At 39.8% G+C, this 20931-nt stretch overlaps 1 protein-coding gene across 1 annotated transcript; it reads left to right on the forward strand.

The window, feature by feature from the left end:
* The first annotated feature begins 12177 nt into the window (after positions 1 to 12177).
* On the forward strand, positions 12178 to 20665 carry il1b (interleukin 1, beta). The gene is made up of 6 exons (XM_079256821.1): positions 12178 to 12271; positions 13125 to 13161; positions 13427 to 13616; positions 14587 to 14769; positions 14861 to 15000; positions 20360 to 20665. The coding sequence occupies exons 1-6, from the start codon at positions 12237 to 12239 to the stop codon at positions 20585 to 20587; spliced, it is 813 nt and encodes a 270-aa protein (XP_079112947.1). The 5' UTR covers positions 12178 to 12236; the 3' UTR covers positions 20588 to 20665.
* The last annotated feature ends 266 nt before the right edge of the window (positions 20666 to 20931 follow it).

Consider the following 20931-nt stretch of genomic DNA (forward strand, 5'->3'; position numbering starts at 1 on the left):
AGTATTTGTCAAAAAGTATAGTATGTCCAAAAAAAAAAAAAAAAAAAAAAAAAAAAGTCATTCTGTAGGAGTGTCATAGTATGTCATAAAATGTCATAGTAAAGTCTGTAAAAAATATCTGTGCCAAAATGTTGCAATATTCTATGTGTTGAAAAATATGGTAAAGTATGTCAAAAAATGTCAGTACAGTACGTGTTATAAATTTGATATTGTATGTAAAAAATATAGTATAGCATGTGTCAAAATATGTCATAGTATGTATAAAAAGTTATGGTATAGTCTGGTATAGTATGTAAAAAAGTTTCATAGTATAGTATGTAAAAATGTCATGGTAAAGTATGTCATAAAATGCCATAGTGTACTACGTGTCATAAACGTGATAGCATTGTATGTCAAAAATGTCATAGTTTAGTAAGTCAAAATATGTCATAGTAGTGTATGTGTAAAAAAGTGTAATTGTATAGTATGTAAAAAAAATCATAGTATAGCATGTAAAAAAAAAAGTGTTATAGTATGTGTCAAAAATGCCACAGAAATGTAAGTATATTTGGTCAAAAATGTAATAGTATAAAGTATTTCTGTAGTATACGTCAAAAAGTGTCATAGTAAAGTACATGTAAAAAAATTCTATAGGATGTTATAAAAAGTCATAGTTTAGTGTTGTGGAATAATCTATGCTATTGGTGATACAGAGAGGACACAGCATCCGATGATGGCAGAGACTACATTTATTACAGACCAACACAGCTTTAGTGTGGGACAAGGGGAAGGCCTCTATTCAGGAGAAGCCCACTGCTTATATTGGATCATCCATGCAGCATTACTTCCTTATATGGGAAAGCATGTCACAAGTTGCTAATTATACGCTTTCCAAGTTGACTGCTGGTGTTGATAGAGTGGCTATGTTACTTCAACAGATATCATTGTTTACTAGGTGCCGAAGTTGGCCTTGGATCACATCTAACTTCCACATATCCTCCCTCTGGGAGCACTACTGCCACTAAACAGAATAATGAAATTGTCCCATTCTTGACATTCCATTATGACAGCAAAAAACTCTGAAGGCAATTTGCATTTTTCCAGAGAAATTATGTCCCTCGTCCTGGAACGAACACCAAATCCCAGGTGGCAACCATCTTGTCGCCGGCAATGGAATGTCCAGACATGCAACTTGTTACAATAGTAAAGGTATAGCTTGGAATTTACAATGTACAGGCTAACCTTTAAAGCATAATTTTTCATCAGACCAATTAAAATGAGCTTAATTGACAGGTGTTTAGATGCTGTTCACACAGCATCAACAAAATATTACTATTAAGATCAATCATAACCAGGTTAACATTATGCATTATGTATTAGGCATGACTATAAATAAATCAACTGGGATTTTATGACAGTATGGATGCGTTTTTACGGCACAGATTAAGATGAGAAAGAGCATGTCTTGCTGACAACCACACACTGGTCTTTTTCTTGACCCAACTTGATCCAGCACCACAGATGGGACTCCTGCTTCCCAGGTTTTTTCAAGCAAGGTGAGCTGATGAAATCTCCAGCCACAGTCTCTTAAAGTCAGGGAACACACAACAAGGCAACAAGAAAGAACAGTGAGGGGCCAAATAGCACAATGACTATTAGGACTAACATGGATCTTCAAAAGTTAAAGATTCCTTATCAAGTCATCCGCCAGTCTCCCTTACCAGTATTGTCCCCAAGGCCCCCACCCACCTGTCCTGATCCCGTGTAGGTGTTTTATAGTATAGTATGTCATAAAATGTCAAAATAAAAAATGGAAAGAAATGTCATCTTATAGCATGTTAAAAATGTCATAGTACTGTGTGTCAAAAATGTGATAAAATAAATGTCAGTTTAGTATGTGTCAAAAAATGTCATGGTATATTTTGTCAAAAGAATCTCATTGTATAGTACGTCATAGTAATGTTCCAAACGTCGGTATAGTATGTGTCAAAAGTGCCTTCGTAAAATGTCATAGTAATGTGTATAAAATATGTCATAGTATAGTATGTGTCATAAATGTCATCGTATAGCATGTCAAAATATGTCATAGTAGTGTACGTGTAAGAATCAAAATATGTCATAGTAGAGTACGTGTAAGAAAGTGTTACAGTATAATATGTAAAAAATCATAGTATAGTATGTAAAAAAAAAAAGTTTCATAGTATGTCAAAAATGTCATAGTATAGTATGTCATAACATAGTGTCAAAAATGCCATAGTATGCCAAAAAAAGGTCAGTATATTTTGTCAAAAATATTCTATAGTACGTGTAAACGTCATAGTATAGTATGTCACATAAATGTCATAACATCAGAAAAATGTCATAGTTGTGTATGTGTAAAAAGTGTTATAGTATTGTATGTGAAAAAAATAGTATGTAAAAAACTTTAATATAGTATGTCAAAATGACAGTACAGTATCCGAAAAAAATCAGTATATTTTGTCAAAAAAATGTCTTTCTATAGTACGTTATAAATGTCATAGTGTAGTGTGTAAATAAATTCATAGTATAGTATGTCAGACAATTTCACATGTAAAAAATTACATAGTATGTCATAAAATGTCAGTAATGTGTAAAAAAAAAAAGAATTCATAGTAAAGTCTGTAAAAATAGTCTGTGTCAAAAACACATAATATTGTATGTGTTGAAAAATGTCATGGTAAAGTATGTCAAAAAATGTCAGTATAGTACGTGTCAAAAATGTGATAGGGTAGGATGTAAACAATTTCAAAGTACATCATATGTCAAAAAATGTCAAATTTTGTCAATTATTGTCATAGTATAGTATGTGTGAAAAATGTTATCGTATATAGTATGTCAAAAAATGTCAGTATTGTGTATCAAAAAATGTATGTGTCATAAAATGTCAGTATGGTATATGCCAAATGTCATAGTATAGTACATGTTATAAATGTCATAATGCAGTATATCAAAAAAATGTCAGTAATGTGTCAAAAATCTGATAGTATGTTAAAAAAAAAGTGATACAATTATTTAATGTCATAATACTGTCATTTGTAAAAAAGTTTAATGATATAGTATGTCAAAAATGACATAGTATAGTATGCAAAAAAAAACTGTCAAAAAAAATCATATATAGTACATCGTAAATGTCATAGTATAGTATGTGTTATAACTGTCATAGTATATTATGTCAAGAAATTTCAGTGTAGTATGTAAATAACTTCATAGTATAGTATGTCAAACAATTTCACATGTCAAAAATGACATAGTATAGTATGTCATAAAAGGTCATAGTAATGTGTAAAAAGAATCCATAGTAAAGTCTGTAAAACTGTCTGTCAAAAATGTCGTAATATTGTATGTGTTGAAAAATGTCATGGTATTGTATGTTTTAAAAAATGTCAATGTAAAGTATGTGTAGAAAATATTAGTAAAGTATGAAATAAATGTAGTATATTGTCAAAAAATTCACATTATAGTATGTCATAAAATGTCATAGTTAAGTATGTTATAAAATACCATAGTATAGTTTGTGTCAAAACTGCTACCGTATAGTATGTCATAGTAATGTTTCAAATTTCAGTGTAGTATGTGTCAAAAAATGTCAGTGAAATGTCATAAAATGTCATAGTAATATGTAAAAAATGTCATGGTATAGTATGTCAAAACATGTCACAGAAGTGTATGTGTGAAAAAGTGTTATAGTATAGTATGTCATAAAATGCCACTCTATAGTATGCCAAAAATTGTCAATATATTCAATCAATAAATGTCATAGTATTTTACGTGTAAAAAACATGGTAGTATAAAGTATTTATCTAGTATTTCCTAAAGTGTTAGAGTAAAGTGCATGTATATTGTGTCAATAAATGTCACAGTAAAGTATATTATAAAATGTCATAGTGATGTGTGTCAAAAATGTGATGGCATGTAAAATAATGTGATAAAAATGTCAGCATAGTATGTGTCAAAAAATAGTATAGTATGTCATAAAATGTCATAGTAATGTGTAAAAAGATACATAGTAAAGTCTATAAAAAATGTCAAAAATGTAATATTGTATGTGTTAAAAATGTCAGGGTAAAGTATGTAAAAAAAATGTCAGTATAGCATGTGTCACAAATGTAAAAAATGTCAAAGTCTATAGTATGACAGAAAAAAGACAAGTTTTGTCAAAAAATTGGCATAGTATAGTATGAGTGAAAAATGTTATCGTATATAGTATGTCAAAGAAATGTTAGTATTGTGTGTCAAAAATGTATGTGTCAAAAAATGTCAGTGTGGTATATGCTAAATGTCATAGTATAGTACCTGTCATAAATGTCATGGTATTGTATGTTTTAAAAAAATGTCATTGTAAAGTATGTGTAAAAATGTTAGTATATAAAAAATATAGTATATTGAATAAAAAAATTCATAGTATGGTATGTCATAAAATGTCGTAATAATGTATGTAAAAATATCAGTGTAGTTTGTGTCAAATATGCTATCATATAGTATGTCGTGTTTTAAACATCAGTTTAGTATGTGTCAAAAATGTCAGTAAAATGTCACAAAATGTCATAGAAATGTGTAAAAAAAAAATGTCATAGTATAGTATGTCATAAAATTTGATAGTATAGTACGTGTCAAAAAATGTCATAAATGTCATATGTCAAAAGATGTCAAAGAAAAGTATGTTAAACAATGTCAGTATAGTATGTCAGAAATTGTCATAGTAAAGTATGTCATAAAATCTCATAGTAATGTGTGTCAAAAATGTGATAGTATATAAAAAATGTGATAAAAATGTTTGTATAGTATGTGTCAAAAATCTCATACTATAGTATGTTATAGTTCTGTTTCAAATGTCAAATGTCGCTACCAAATTTCCTGTCTCAAGCTGATGAATCAAATGTGGAGATGAAGGCAAGTTTTAAATGTCACACATTTTCCTGACTATCTTTTCCCCACAAACAGGTTTTTAAACCTACTTTGATCTCAAAACATGTTCACACTTCACCGTTTACAGCCAAAATAATTTTCCCACGCAGTAAAAACATACAAACCAGAAGAAAGTTGAGTGACCGAACATAAAAAGGCTACAAATGACTTCCAAAAGTGATACCTCCTTTATTTCAAGATGAAGCAGAAAATTCTTCCCCATCATTCAGCTAAAAACAAAAACCTCACACCTTTCTACAGCCCACGCAAAGCACAACAACATACAAGACCGAGAAACAGAAACTGTCAACTTCTTTCCAACCACAGACATGAATTATTAAAGTTCTGATTCATTTGATGGTGTGATGCCTTCACCATAACTGTAATGAAAGACACTAACTAGACCATTTCACTCATCAATATGGACCAAACACTGTTTTTAGGAGCCAAATTTTACAACACCAATTCCAGAATTCAATTCAACTTTATTTATATAGCTCCAAATCACGGCAATGCCACCTCAAGACGCTTTACAGACAGAAAAAAATGTAATGAAAGCCAATTCATAATAGCCTATATAAGTAAGCCAGCAGATTGAGTTGGAGGCTCAAACTCTTGGAAATAAAAGACACTAACTAGACCATTTCACTCACCAATATGGGCCAAACACTTTTTTTTCTTTTTTTTTTTTTTCTTTTTCAGGAGCCAACTTTTACAACACCAATTCCAGGAAAGTTGGGTGTTGTGTTAAATGTAAATAAAGTCAACCTCTCTTTTAAGGAAGGCTTTGTAGATTTCAACAAGACAATGCGTGTATGTGGTTCACCACATCCTGCATCCATCACCATAACAAATGGGTGAAATAATCTGTCATCTAAAGACCACCACTTGCCATCTTGTTGTCTTTCTAAGAGGGTTTTTCAAGAGTGTTTCAGAGATGTTTCATGTTTACAGATAGTAAACATGTCTCTGCTTTCAGGTGTCTTCCCTCAGGCCCTGTTCTGATGGAAAGCACTGGGGCGCTAATCCGTATTATAGGTTTGCAGCAGACCAGATGAGGGTGTCGGTCACAGATTAATTACACAGCGCAGGTATCTTCGTTAACCAGGTTTCAAAGGCCAGGCACTTTATTGTGGTCACTCAGTGTTGTAATAGTTCTGTAAATAACAATAAACAATATATCAACATCAGATAATTAAAAGAATTAGCATAAAATACAGCTAGTGGGCATACACATCAAGAATCACCACTTAACAGTCAGAATCTGCACATTTAGGCATTCGAGTGGATTACACAGGCCAACGGTATCATCTGCTGGTCAGTCTGCACATTACAGGCGCGAGCTCTTCCGCAGCACGGCATCTCTCCCTGCTCCCCCTCCCCTCTCTCCTTCTCGGCGCAATTAACGTCCGCCAGCAGCTCTCTGCAAACCACCGCGGCACAACTTCCCAATAAACAAAGCAAGTGCACTTAATAAACAAAGTAAACAGACAGTCGTTTCGTTTCCCGGCGAGGGGATAAGAACAGAGATGACTAGGCACACCTAGCACACCTCACATATACATCATAGAACAGCTGACAGTACTCACTTTCGTCATTCACTGAACACTCGGAGTGTCACAATAAAGCACGCGTTGAACAGAGGGAAAACTTTGATGCGCTGCCAGTAATTGTCCCAGGGTGTGGAACGATAGGAAACAAAACCCAGTCTGTTAGCTTTAGCTCGAAACCTTGGCTGCAAACGCAAACTCCAAAAAATAACAAACGTCACCTCCTGTCTAGCAGAAAGTAAACCATCAAGTGTCCTTCAGAATAATAGCCTTTTGTACAGGCCCTTAAAACAGCCGTCATCAAGTCACTATTGAAAAAGCAAAACAGACTTGTCGCTCATGGGTCGCTACAGACTGATATCAAACCTGCCTTTTCTTAGTAAGATGATAAAAAAGCTCCTTCAACATTTAAAGCTGGGGTAGGTGATGTTTGGGGAGTTAGCAAGATGTGAAAGTGGCGCCCCGTCTTGGCTTCTCCCCCTATGGTTTTGCTCCTTGAGTGATCCAACGCTTTTTCTTACCTCCACCAAGGAGTTTATGTTTTTACTGGCGTTTATCAAATCAAATTTCCGAGGGGAAATTCAAAGTTCAAGCCAGCTTGTCCAAGGTTTGACATACAGACATGTAACATTAATGACAAAAGAAGAATACAGAACCAAGCTGAAACTTAGCCCATGCAGCCAGTTTTTCACTGGCGCCGCCTTATAACAGGTAAGAACAGAGATACATTAGGATTATAGGGGGTCGAGGAAAAAAAAAAGATCATGTAACTTGATGACGCAGTCTGAAGAGACAGAGAAAAAAAAACCTCATACACTTAAGCACAAACTCAAACAAGACACACAAAGTCCAAGGAGGCGGTGAGTCATGTGGGAGGGGACCGGGGGTGGTTGAGGAGGGGGAACAGAGCATCTAAGAACATCTCTTCTTCCATTCTCAGGGGGGGTTGCGCCGGCCGAAGGCTGCTAACAAGCCAAATCCAGATATGATTGTTGTTTGAGTTCCAGGCGAGGAAAACAATTTCCCTTCGGCCTTGAATCCATAGCAGGTCTCAGGCTGGCAGCTCCAAACAGCCAAATGGGGGGTCAATTTCCACCGATTCTAGCTTACATCTTCTCCATGTTATTGTTGATTCTGCGGACCAGCTCTGGGACCTCGGCCAAATGACCAGTATGGACCAGACTGGTATCCTGGGCTAACTCGGCCCATACCGTTGATGAATTCTGGCAACCCACCAGTTGTTGCCAGAATCTCAGAGGTCTTCAAGAAGATCAGAGCTCCACCAGCGCCAATCAGCAGAATCCCGATCTTTTAGTGTTTTATGTTTATCTGTTTGTGTTCAATATAACTAAAAAAGTTAGGGATGGATTTTGGATTTAGGATGAATTAAATTTTCAGGAATTGTTGGAAATGTGAAAAGAAAGAACAGATTTAATTTTGGTGGCGATCCGGAATGGTTTGGATCCAGGAATTTTTAAAAAGACTCTGAGTGCTTTTCTAGTTCACAGCTTTTTCCACAAACAATTTTCTCTTTCTCAACTGTTTAGCAGGAGGAGGCAAATAAACCGAGCCGGGTCAGGGAAATCCTTCCTGCATTTTCTCAGCCATATTTGCCCTCAGAGTTGTTTCTTCACTACTTTGTATTTTCATCCTAACACGCTGTTTATATGCAGGGTGGGGCGATCAGGTATGCGCTGCTGGAGAGGGAGGAGGGGAAATTCTTACAGATTTACAGTAAACTGAGGGGTCTAACTATATTTATCATTGTTCATGATTACAAAATGTATAGACTACTATCAGGACGAGGTACCACTTCACCCAGAGTAAAATTAACACAGACAGCAACAACATGTCCTGTTACTGCTGGATCTCAGTGCTGCATTTATCACAGTCAACCATAACGTCTCACTAGACCAGCGGGAAAACTCTGTAGGACTCTTTGAAGTCCTATTTGAAAGACATGGTCTACTTTGTGTCTGTAAGTAACTAAATCTGTGTGTTTATTAGCTACTTTAAACAGATTTAGCTTTGGACCTTCTTTTCTTGACTGGATCAAAATCTTATACTCCCCTAAGGCAAGGGTCAGGACGAACGATCAAACCTCTCCAGGCTTTAATCTGCAATGGGGTACCAGACAAGGTTCTCTTTCATTTTTTGCGGTGTTTATTAAACCACTAGCTGCTGCAATTAGACAGAATGAAATTATAAAGAACATCCAGTCCAAAAATATAATTCATAAAATAAGCCTTTATGCTGATGATATTTTACTATTTCTCCAAAACTCACAAACATCATCATCTGAAACAATCGCACTAATTAATAAATTCTCATCACTATCTGACTACTCTATTAATTGGTCCAAGAGCACAGTTCTACCTATTAGCTGTACGCTACCTTACACTCAGGTAATATTAGATACCTAGGCATAAATATTCCCTCCAGGCTCTCAGAATGAATAAAATGTAATTACACTAACCTTCTTAAGACAACAGAAGAGGATCTCACTCGCTGAAAGTCACTCCCCATTTCACTTATGGGGAGAGTTGCCACTATAAAAATCAACTACCTGTTCTCCATGATTCCTGTGAAACCTCCCTCCACCTGCTTCAAATCACTAGAATCATACACTTCCCAATTTCTCTAGAAGAATAAACCACCCTGGATTAGTTTAAAATCTTTACAGAAACCTAAAGATACGGGAGGTTTAGACTTACCTAACTTTCAACATTATTTCTTAGCAAATAGGCTGCAATACATCTTAAAATGGCTTAAAACGAGTCCATTACATGAACTGAGATTTGGAACAAACATTCTGTGACAATTTGTAAATCTCTAATCTTCCACTCTTTAGCTTGAATGTAAAAAAGTCAAAATACTTCCAAAGTGTCAACATCAGTACCTCTCTGACAGCTTGATGGGAATTTCTTTAAAAAAAACAAAACAAAACAAACAAACCAATTCCTCAATAATGCCATATAAACTCACACCTATCTGGAACAACCCTGACATTCTTCTAACAAAAATATGATCAATTTTAAACAGTGGGTTGATAAAGGAATTATTTAGAGTATATTATCCATAACAGAAGAATCTTATCTTTTAACACACTATCATCACAATATGGATTTTTTTAAATATTAACAACTCAAATCCATTATACACACAAAATTCCCCCTTCATCAATTAAACTTGGAACTTCCTCCCATGGCAGCAGAATTTGTGGAACTTCATAGCCCAAAGTTACTTTCAAAATATACCGGTCAATGTCAAAAATCGATGATTCCAATTCCATGCAAACTTCAAAATGGGAGGCAGACCTATCTATCAGTCTCAGTCAACCTTCTTGGCTTAAATATGTCTTTAACATGACAGATATCTACAACTCATAGAATACAAAATCCTTCATAGAACAGATTACACAGGACAAAGAATGTTCAAGATGCTAAATTAGAGAGATAGATAGAGAGAGAGAGCGAGAGAGAGAGAGAGAGAGAGAGAGAGAGATAGCAAAGACACAGCAAAGACCACGTACATCATCTTAGACTTCAGGAGGAATAATGTAGTCACTTAGCCCCTGTTCATCAGGGGGAGGTTCTGTGGAGAGGGGGTATCAGACCTCAAATTCCTGGAACTCCACATCTGACCTAAGACGGTTCCTGAGAAAGCAGAGTAGAGACTGTATTTCCTCAAAAAACTGAGGAATAACCACCTCAGTGAAAGTCTTGATGTCTTTGTACCGCTACTCCACAGGGAGCATCTTGACCTACTGTACATGTACAGGGTTCTCCAGCTGAACAGTTGGAGGAAACAAAGTGCTCCAGAGGGTCGTCTCCAGAGCCAGGAAGACCACTGGCTGCCCTCTGCCTTCTCCTGTACAGTTTCCACTGTTGCAGGACACTCACTCTTTGACCTGCTGCCTTCTGGCAAAGCTTCAGAATATTATAAGCTTGCACAAACAGGATGAAAAACAGTTCTCATGCCAGGGTCTTAATGGACGAAAAGCAGAACATGCACACACAATGGAAAGAAAGCTATGCTATAACAGAAGCAGTGCGATGACTGCAGAATGGTTATTGTTCTGTGGTGCATTTTATCATTTATTTACTTATTTATTTTAAGCATTTATTGCTTTTAATGTTATAAAGATTGCACTTTCCCCCCCCCCCCCCCATTCGGTTGTACTCGTACAATGACATTGAATGAAGTCTGATTGAGTCATTCATTTTCTTAACTGCTAGGCCAATTCAGGGTCGTGGGGAAGCTGGAGTCTATCCCAGCAATTATCAGGCAAGAGACAGGTACACCTGGACAGGTCCGCAGTCAATCACAGGTCCAATACAGAGAGACAACCAACCACTCACTCCTGGGGACAATTTAGAGTAACCAGTTAACCCAACATGCATGTCGTTGGACGGTGGGAGGAAGCGAACCAGCAACCTTCTTGCTTTGAGGCCACAGTACTGACCACAACACCACTGTGCATTAATTCAGACTCAAAATATAAAGTCCATAACTGAAGCATTTAAAAATAAATAAAAAGCATTTATTGTCAAATCTTTCAGAGTAACATGTCAGTTTCCATTTTTGCACCTGTAAGAACCAGATCCTTTCTCAGATTCCACATACAATAAACATTAAAACTGGTTTTCTCAACGTTACCTCAATCTATTCACATTCACACAGAAGTTATTATCACACATTTTAACCATAAAAACCCAAATACCAACATTTTCCCTTTACGTCTCTGAAACTCTTGAAAACTCTTCCCATTCTGCGGTTACACAATCTTCTCATTACAGCACCAGTGCGTGAAAACATGCTTTCTTCTCAGAGAACAGAGGATGTGGAAATTTTTAAGTAGGCCAGATGAGCTCATCGAAATGCACACATGAAAGGTGTCTGCACCTGGCAAAAACCAATCAAAATATAAGGTCAATGTGCTGCTCGGTGGATAGAAGACTAAAGAGTTGTAAAAGAACTGTAAGAACATGTTCTTAATGTTTCTTCTGATAAAATTAAGGTTAAATAAAAGCAGGATGTGAAAGCTTCTGGTTAACTTGCTGTGTAACCTCATAAAACCCAGCTCTGATCTACAAAGCCATTACCTCGCTGGGGGCACACTGAAAACGTCTTGAAAAAGACATAAAATTGATCTTTTATATAAATATATCTCTGCAGTATGTTTCATAAGAGGAAACTGGACTTCTATTTGTTGGTTCTTGAAAACGTTTCATGTTTCAGCTCTAAGTAGACGATGGAGAGGTTAATAATCCTATATGAGTGAATGATAAAGTGTCATCATGCTTTTCTGACCTAAACATGCCTTAATGTGTACATATTTCTCTGATAAGTTCAACTGTAGGAAGCCTTCCAGATATACTGAAATGTCTTCAAGAAGAAATTAAAATCCAGCCTTTATTTAATCTTTTCAGATCACAGAATTTACACCAATGTTATCAATGTAAGTGTATATTGGACAAACACTGTATATTCATGCAAGCCTAATTAAAAACTATTTAAAAATCAATCTTTAAATCATCACAAGTCTGAATTTGGCGTGAGCTTGTCAGTTTTTCCATTTCCTGTGGCCGAAGAGAAAGCAGTTGCTCATGAATTCGATTTGAGAGAAAGTACAACCCTAACCTCAGAGGAGGAAGTCGACTTCACAAAAACCCGATGCTCGGGGAGAGTTATCTCAGTCCCCCCCGCGCTTCAACACCAGAAACGTGTTGGATCTCTGCAAAGCCTCTTCAACAAACAGCAGCAAGCTTCAGTCTGAACATGAGTGACTTTAAGCTGTCTGATGCACTGGAATGGTGAGTTAAATCATACATCATCACACATACTGCACCATGTTCTGCTTCATCTCTGGAAAGGGATGAGACGTTACAGAGCAATGTATTTCTCTTTAAAAATTAACATTGTTCTTAATGATATGGATTTAAATGTAATTATTGTTGTCTCAGTCTAAAACTATCTCTATTTAATAGTAAACTTTACATTTTAAGATTAGCTACAGTTAAGTTATTATCAAGTCAACAGTTCCTGAAGTTTGATTTTTAAATGTTTGTTTACTATAATTCATCTTTATGTGGCCCATCGTTGATAGAAAGGACATTTTGGAGATATTTTTGATGATATTTCAGTTTTTTTTTTTTTATTTTCCTGGAATTATGAAAAGCCCCTGACACAACCTACAGTCTGATGGGGGTGTTAAAATGGACTCATTTCATGCAACTACCAACTACCTGGAAATCCCAGTTGTAAATCACTACTGTGTTGAATACGATGTTAAATAATCAACTGATCTTGCCATGAAAGCATTTACTTGGGTGTCAGATGAATTTAAAAGCGCGTACTTGTGCGACTTTCAGGAAGAGCTCACAAGCCTGGTCAATAAACAGAATGTAGATTAAATCAAATCTGAGCGTTTTCTTTGCTTTTTGTTTGAAACAAAAGGGTTTGATCATATTTCATTTAAATATAATATAAACCTTAGTTTTTTTTTGGGCATTTCCCTTTAAAAAATAAAAGCTCAAAATGCTAAATAACATAAATGTCAACATTAGTAATTTATTCATTGTTGGGTCAGATGATGATGTACCATAAACATGTCAGATTTTATTATTTTAAATGCTTTTTTTAATCATTTTGTTTTCTGTTTTTCAGGTCACCCAAGGAGGAGTGTCACCCCTCTGACCTGACGGTAAGATTTATCATTTATCACCACTATCATTAGATTTTTCACGGCACCGTTTACCCAACAAAATGACATTAACATTCTTCCACAACTTAAAAAAAATGTCAAATAAAATGAGATCGACTGAATATTAGACATCCTGATGCTGACAGAGATAAAAATAGTTGCATAGAGACAATAAGCCACAAACCAGCGTCCGGGAGTGGCTTTACTGGGATGTACCGCTGTTCCAGGCGTTCCATGATGTTTCTGCGTTTGCTCTGATGTGCAGGACGAGCAGAGCAAAACGTTCAGAATCAGCGAGGAACTGGACCTCATGGTTTCCCACAACAAGAGGACTATGAAGAGTGTGGCTACACTGGTGCTGGTGGTGAACAGGATGAAAAAGCCCCTTTCTCATTGCGGCAGGAACCTCAGCGATGACGAGCTCTACAGCTTCATCATGGACCAGGTGGTGGAAGGTGGGTAGAGACACGGTGTTTGCACCCTGGCTTCCTCTCACCCACAAGACATATGCGTTTGGTTAATCGATTACTTCTTACATGCAAGTCGCTTTGGATAAAAGCGTCTGCAAAGAGACTGTGGAACAGTAGAATAGAGACTCACTGATGTTATTTTTTTAAATGAAATTATCTAAAATCTTAGTGTAAAAAGAAACTTCTCTATAAAGGCCCAAGCGGCAACCTCCGGCGGTTAAAAATGAAGCCTATGCGGAAGTGCATAAAACTGCAGTTCCCCCTTCATCCACTAGGGGCGAATCCCCATAGACTCCCATGTTAAAAAGACCAACTTCACAGCAGAAATAAACATGTTTACAGCAGAAATAAACATGTTTACAGCCTGGTTCAATAATCCATTTTCGGTTTAATAGGTCAGGTTTACCTTCATGACAACTGTGGGGAGAAGTTAATTTTTTTCTAACTCGCCTGTTTAAAAGTAATTTAATCTCGAAGTTCGTTATATTTAGGGGCGGCTCCTTTTGATTGACAGGTACCCGATCTCCCGCTTCAAGTCAGAAGAACGCAGAACAACTACGGTTTTCAGCCGGTTAACAACATGACTTAGCTTTAGCCCGCTTACCTCCGTTAGCTGGTTAGCTCCTGTTATCTCCAGGTTAGCTCGGTTAGTTCTTAGCTAAAGAAAGCTTGGAGTTCGCTCGATGTCAATCATCCACCATGACGCTCACAGCCCCCCTCTCAGCTCCACCTCTTTGCCCATATTTGTATTTTGTGGGTGAGACGACATGCATGACGCTGCCAACATGGCGATGGTAGGAACCGCTCACCGAGCTTCAATTCAGCTCTTCAGAAACCTATGGGTGACGTCACAGAGGCTCCGTCCATCTCTTTATATACAGTCTATGATAAGGCCCAAGGTCTGTGATGGCCCAAGTCATCACATCCTGTTAATCTGCCCTGCTCCTCTCCTCAGAAACCATTCTTGAGGGGAACTGGAACACCTCCTTGGAACAGAAAAGAGTCCTCTATGAGCGTGCCAACAGCTTAAAACAGTGCATACTGACAGACATGTCCCAGAAAAATCTCATTTTGGACTCAGAGCAGCAGTGCAAACTGCAGGCCATCACCCTGAAAGCAGGATACAGCCATTTAAAAGGTAAAAGCACCACAGTAACGTTGGCGCAACAAAGTACCGACAACTTCTGAAGACCTGAAAGACTTTTTTGCTGTTGGTTTTCTCCTTTCAGTGAATTTCAACATGTCCAGATACGTCCCTAAACTTGACGCCACATCTGTTGACAGTAGCTGCGTCCTTTTGTCAGTTCGGGATAAAAATATGCACCTTTCCTGCTCCTGGGAAGATGACAGAGCTGTGCTGAATCTGGAGGTATTTAACACAGAAAAAAGGATTAAAATGTGGATGTTTGCACTCACAATCTAGAGACACTGAAGTAAATTTGCAGCTTTTTAATATTGGGTTTAAGTTTGTAAAGGTAAAATGTTTTACTTTGTGAAATGAGAACAACATCAGCCAGATTAGTTTTCCGTTTCCAGGCTGATAAACTACATGAAAAATTTAATTTAAGCTTAAATAACAAGCCTGTTGGGTTTCTGATGGACATAAAAACAACAGAATATCATTGTGTTTGTGTAATACACGGTTTGTAAACTGTGTAAGCTAAATTTGTGCGTAGACGCAAATGTTTAGATTTACATGAATAAATTAAACCCACAAAATAAAGTCACAAATACACCAATTACAAAAACACCCATTAAAATTCTGCACATTCTGCAGAGTTGCCGCGCAGCGGCGGGGCGAGGTCGCTGGCGGGGGGTGGGTTGGCGGGCGTGACTCCGTAACGGGCGCCTGTGCCGCCGTGGGGTGGGCTGGGCGGGGTCCCGGGCTCCGGTGCCCGGGGTTGTCCCCTGTCTCTTGGGGGTGGGGGGTCGGCTTGTGCCGGGGGGGCTGGGCTGACCTGGACCTGCCGCTGCAGCGGCGGGCAGGTAAGTGCTCTGGTGCCTGGTTGCGACCCTGGGACTTGTTGAGTGGGGGGTGTTTGATAGTGTGGATGGGATGTGAGTGTGTATGGAGGGATGTGTGTAGGGGGTGTGCGTTGAGGACTGCTGGCGGTACATAGGTATGTGGATGTGTGTGGGTGGGGAAGTGTGATGATGTGTGTGTGGGGGGGGTGTCGTGGTGTCTGTGGGGGGGGTAGTGCCGTGTGTGTAGGGGAGTGGCGGTGGTGCATGTATACGGGTGTGTGTGTGGGGGGGGGAGGGGGGGCGTGCTGTCTGTGTGTGTGTGGGGGGGGGGGGGGGGCAGGGGTGTATGTATGGGGGAGTGGGTGGTGCATGTGTGTGGTAGGTTGGTGGATAAGTGTAGATATGATGGATGGGAGTGGGGGAGATTTGGATGTAACGTGGGGGTCAGGAGGATGGTTTTAAGGGTGGGCTGAACGGGTGGCTGGGTGGACCTGAATGTGTCCGGAAGTGTGTGTGTGTGTGGCTGTAGGTGTGTGCTGAGACAGTGTGAAGTGCCGATGTGTGGACAAGGGGGGACTTCATGTCCCCAGGTGGGGGTGTCCTCTGTGAGTGAGGGGGCGGTGGACAATCGGTCTGGGATTCCCCTTCTGCCGCCCCGCCTCCTCTTTGTCCTCGTGCCCCCCTTCTGCATGTGGTGAGTTGGTCCCCTCTTGGGTCGGTGATGACTCTCTGGTTAGAGTCGCCGAAGGCTCTGGTTACGGGGATGGCTGTCCCCGGCTTGTCCTGGTCCTTGGGGGGCCCTGGGAGTAGGGGGCATGCCCAGTGCTGCGGGCGGCTCACCTTCTGGAGGAAAGCTCACTTTCCTCCAGACTTAAATCCCTCGACCCCTCTTCCTCCCCGCTCCCCATCACACACAGGCAGGGTATTGGGAGGTGTGCACGTGGCGCTGGGTGGTGAGAAAAGCCATCAAGGTGGTCTTGATCGCTGCACCCAGCCTCGGCTCACCTCCCAGTTTTAATTACACTTAGACACCAAACACCAAAACACTGACGGCTCACATGATTAGGGGGAAGAGCATGCGGTGTATGGTGGGCGGGGCTGCTTAGGTGGTCCCTCTCCCAACACCGCGTGGCACTTCCCTCAATTTTAATTGCAACTAATACATACTTCACAACCAGTCATAAGCGGGGGGGAGGCAGGGACGATAGGGTCTTCTCATGCCCCTGCTCTCGGGGCTTTACTGGGGGGGGGGGTACGGGTGGGGGAAGAGTGCCGTCCATTAGGCCTAAGTCTGGGCTGGCCTGGCTGTAGGAGGGTTGTCGCCGGCCCTGGGGGGGGGCTGCTGGGTCGGCTGCATCTGTGGGGTGGTGGGGGGGACGCTGGGAGTGGTGGGCGGTAATTATGGGGGCCCTGATCGGGGCCATCCTGTCCTCTGCCCCCTCTGAGGTATCTCACATGGGACATGATGGAGGGGTGAGGTGAGGATGTGTGGGAGTGGGTGTATGGGGTTACAGATGGATGGTGGGATGGCTGGGGGGGGGGATTAGGGTTGGGGATATAGGTGGGTAGGGGATAGGGATGTGTGAGGATGAGTAGATGTGTGTGTGGAGGGGTATGTTGGCGCGTGGGTTGTATTAGGGTGTGCCTGTGTTGGAGGAGTGAGGGTATGTGTGTGTGTGTGTGTGTGTGTGTGTAGGGGGGGGTGTATATGCGGAATGGGATGTGTGAGTGAGGGTGAAGTTTGGAGGGGGGCTATGGGTGGTGGAGGGGTGTTTGGTGGGGCATGTGTGGTTGGGTAGAAGTAGAGGGATGGGGTGGCGGGGTGTGAGCGTGTGTGTGTGTGGGGGGGGGGGGCGATTGGGGCTCGTGTGACTTGGTATGGGTGAGTGAGTAGAGGTGGGGTGGGGTTGTATATGTGATGGATGATGTGCATGGATTGCAGAGGGTTGTGTGGATGGGGGTTGAGAGGGGAGTGCGTGTTTGGGGGGGGGGTATGCATGTATATGTGTGAGGGGAGTGCGTGTTGGGGGGGGGGGGGTGCATGTATATGTGTGTGTGGTTTGGTGGTGGGGGGGTGGTGTCCTGTACCCGGGGGCGCAGCTGGTGTGCGACCTGGCTGCCGCTGGGTGGCGGTCTGGGGATCCTGGTCCTCCGTCGGTGTGGGCTGTGCCCTCTGCCTGCGGGGGCGGGGGGCTGCTCTCGGGCTCTTGGGGCCCTGGGGCCTGCGCTCTGTCTGCCCTAGGTGGCCGGTGCCCGGCGGGATCGGCCCTTGCCGGCCTGGGCCTGCTGGGGCCTGTTCCCCCTGACTGCGGGGGACTCTGGTTGGGCACCTCCTTCGCCACCTCCTGGGCAGATGCATGGCTGGCTCTGGAGTGGGGGGGTTGGGATCTGTACCTGGGGGTGACTGTCGGTTACCCGGGTCTCTGGGTTCTCCTGGCCTTCCTCTAGCTGTAGGCGGGCGGGGTCACATTGGCATGATCACTCTTCTCTAAACACGTTCCACTCTGAATGTTCTGCATGAATGTTCTGCATGTGTCACAGTCACTGAGTCATCCAGCAAGTTTATTCACTAACAGCAGGTACCTCTCTTTCTGTCTTTTTGACTTAACTTGCTAGTTTCTGGTCCTCATGATTGTCAACGGTTTTGTTCTCCACGAATCTAGAGTTGGCTTGTGTGGGTGTATATATTTATGTGTGTGGGTGGGTATGTGTGTGTACTTATGTGTATGTGTATGTGTATGTATGTATGTGTATGGATATGTATATATGTATGCATATGTGTGAGTGTATGTGTATGTATGTATATGTATGTGTATGTGTGTGTATGTGTATATGTATGTATGTATATCTATCTTTATGTATGCATGTATGTGTACATGTGTGTGTATGCATGTGTATGTATGTGTATATGTATGTATGTATGTATGTATATATGTATATATATAATGTATGTGCGAGTGTATATACATATATATGTAGGTGGGTATGTATGTGCATATACATGTATGCATTGATCTCTTTCTTTTGTTTTTTTTTTTGTTTTTTTATGTTCTCTTTTCTGTTCTCTTTCTGCCCCTTTCCTGTCCTTCCCGGTCGGGTCCAGCAGCATAAACTCTGTAATACAAGCTATTATCCAAAACAAATTGAAAAATAAAATAAGAATCAAGAAATACAAGGGGATCATTACATCTACAAAAGTTCCCCTTGGCAAAATAAATTTGCTCAGCAGAACACAGCATCCAGAACATCAGTCTGCTTGCTTAAATGCTGGACAAGACAAAAAAAAAAAAAAAAAAAAATTCTGCACATTTCCCTCCCTTCAGTCTCACTAATCAGATACTTTCATGTTCAGAAAGACTCCTAATTTATGCTTGTGTAAATTTCTGTGTGGTATTTTTCGATAAAAATACACAAATAGTTCACACAGTTTACAAACCACATATTACACACACAATAATACTGTGTGTGTGTGTGTGTGTGTGTGTGTGTGTAGACAAGGTCGAACTATCCAATGGGCATTATGGGCCCAGGGGCCCACACCCATTGAGGGCCCATGTGGGGCCCACGTAGGAAAAACACCAGCAGTTTGGACATGAAACAAAATGTATATAAAAGCCGGATAGTAACACCACAGTGTCTAGTGTATTGCTACTGGTATCACTGGCTGAGAGATGTTAGAAATGTCGTTTCACAGTGAATCATTCACAATTTTTACAATGTTATGGTGTGGAACAGGGCCCCTGGGCCCAAGGACCTGTGCCCTTTTAATCCAGCCCTGTGTATAGACAAAAAAAAGTTGTTGCTTGCATTTAACATGGCTTTTAAAGCTTCTAAAAGCACGTAAACATCAATTTCTGCAGCACTGAGGGTGTTGTATTTTAGCAGGATATGCTAATTATGCTAACGAGCATCACAGTCTAAAAACACCCAATGAAAAAACGTTAATCTTAGGCTTTCAATCACTGTGTGCTGGCTTGCAATGCCACGTTGGTGCCATTTGTCCCTTACTGGTTGCCGTAGTTTCAGATGGCAGACTGCCATGGCGCTTCGCTACCAGCATAGCAGTCGCATGTATAAAGAAATCTAAAATTCTTCGCTTACAAGGACGTATCAGATCATGGCAACACATGAATCTATGCAGACATGAATTTTTGTTAGTAAACAATAGAAAACAATGATACTTTAAATATGTAGTTTTTTTGCCTTTTTAAAACTTAAATTTAAAAATCAGTTTTCTCTCAAAATTCCACCAAACGACAAAAAAAAAAATTATATTTTGGATTTAGCTCCATTTTGATTTACTCTCTCAACTACAATCATCAGAAATTCTCTGATGTAATCTAGATGTTTAATGAAATAATTTATAAGTGAAGACATACACTCCGAAAACTGAAATCTAAGTAAGATTAAAAATCTTAAATCGAGTACACATATGCTTATTTTTTTTTTGAAGGTGAGATAATTCTTAGTTTATATGCCAGAAAATTCCTCTTGTTTTAAGAGTATTTTTACTTACAGGCCAAATTTTCTTGTTCTGTTGGCAGATAATTTATCTTATTTTAAGCAACATTTACCTCATTTTTGTGTATTTGTTTCCTGTTTTTTACGGCTGAGTTTTTGCAGTGTAAAAAAAAAAAAATCAAGTAGTTTTATTTCTGTCTTGGACTGGAGTTAACAATTGTCTCAATGATCTTTTGACACTTGAGTATTTTCCTTTTTGCTATTAATATAAAAGTGATTAAAATGTCTTGTTTTCCTGTCAGGAATGCAATGAGGACAAGTTAGAGAAGATCTCTGAGGACACAGACATGGATCGCTTCCTCTTCATAAAGAGAACTACGGGGTATTCACTGAACACTTTTGAGTCGGTTAAGTACCGCGGCTGGTTCATCAGCACTTCCTCTGATGATGGAAACCACTCTGTGGACATGTGTCAGGCAGACTCTTCCCAGTATCAGCGCAACAACACCTTCAAAGTCTACAGTAATTAGTGTTTCTGAGTGTACAGAGTAAGTGCAGCTTCAACATGAAACATGTTTTTACATTTCTCTACATCCCCAGAAGATGGAACCAGTATATGCTTATTTCCTAAACCTGTCGTTTCTTTTATTAAATATTTATATGTATTTCAGATCCGTTTTTTTTTTTCAACTTTGTTTGCATTGTGAAATAAAATGTGAATAAACTATTTTTAAACTTCTTTGTGAAGCAATTTAGTCACTGTTAAAAAGGACTGTTCTCCACAAAGCAGACATCCTAATATGAAGAAAAACCTGTGTACACATTTGTTTTTGTGGTCTCATAATAAAATTGTGTCTCCCAGCGGGTTGACCCA

This window comes from Telmatherina bonti (assembly GCF_933228915.1).
Source record: "Telmatherina bonti genome assembly, chromosome: 17".
Lineage (NCBI taxonomy): Eukaryota > Metazoa > Chordata > Actinopteri > Atheriniformes > Telmatherinidae > Telmatherina > Telmatherina bonti.

What these genes read in the sequence shown, in the direction of transcription:
- il1b (XM_079256821.1), top strand. Translation starts at nt 12,237, where the DNA reads ATGAGTGACTTTAAGCTGTCTGATGCACTGGAATG. An exon ending in GTCACCCCTCTGACCTGACG is followed by an intron (nt 13,162 to 13,426) that starts GTAAGATTTATC and finishes TCTGATGTGCAG; the next exon opens with GACGAGCAGAGCAAAACGTT. An exon ending in CATGGACCAGGTGGTGGAAG is followed by an intron (nt 13,617 to 14,586) that starts GTGGGTAGAGAC and finishes TCCTCTCCTCAG; the next exon opens with AAACCATTCTTGAGGGGAAC.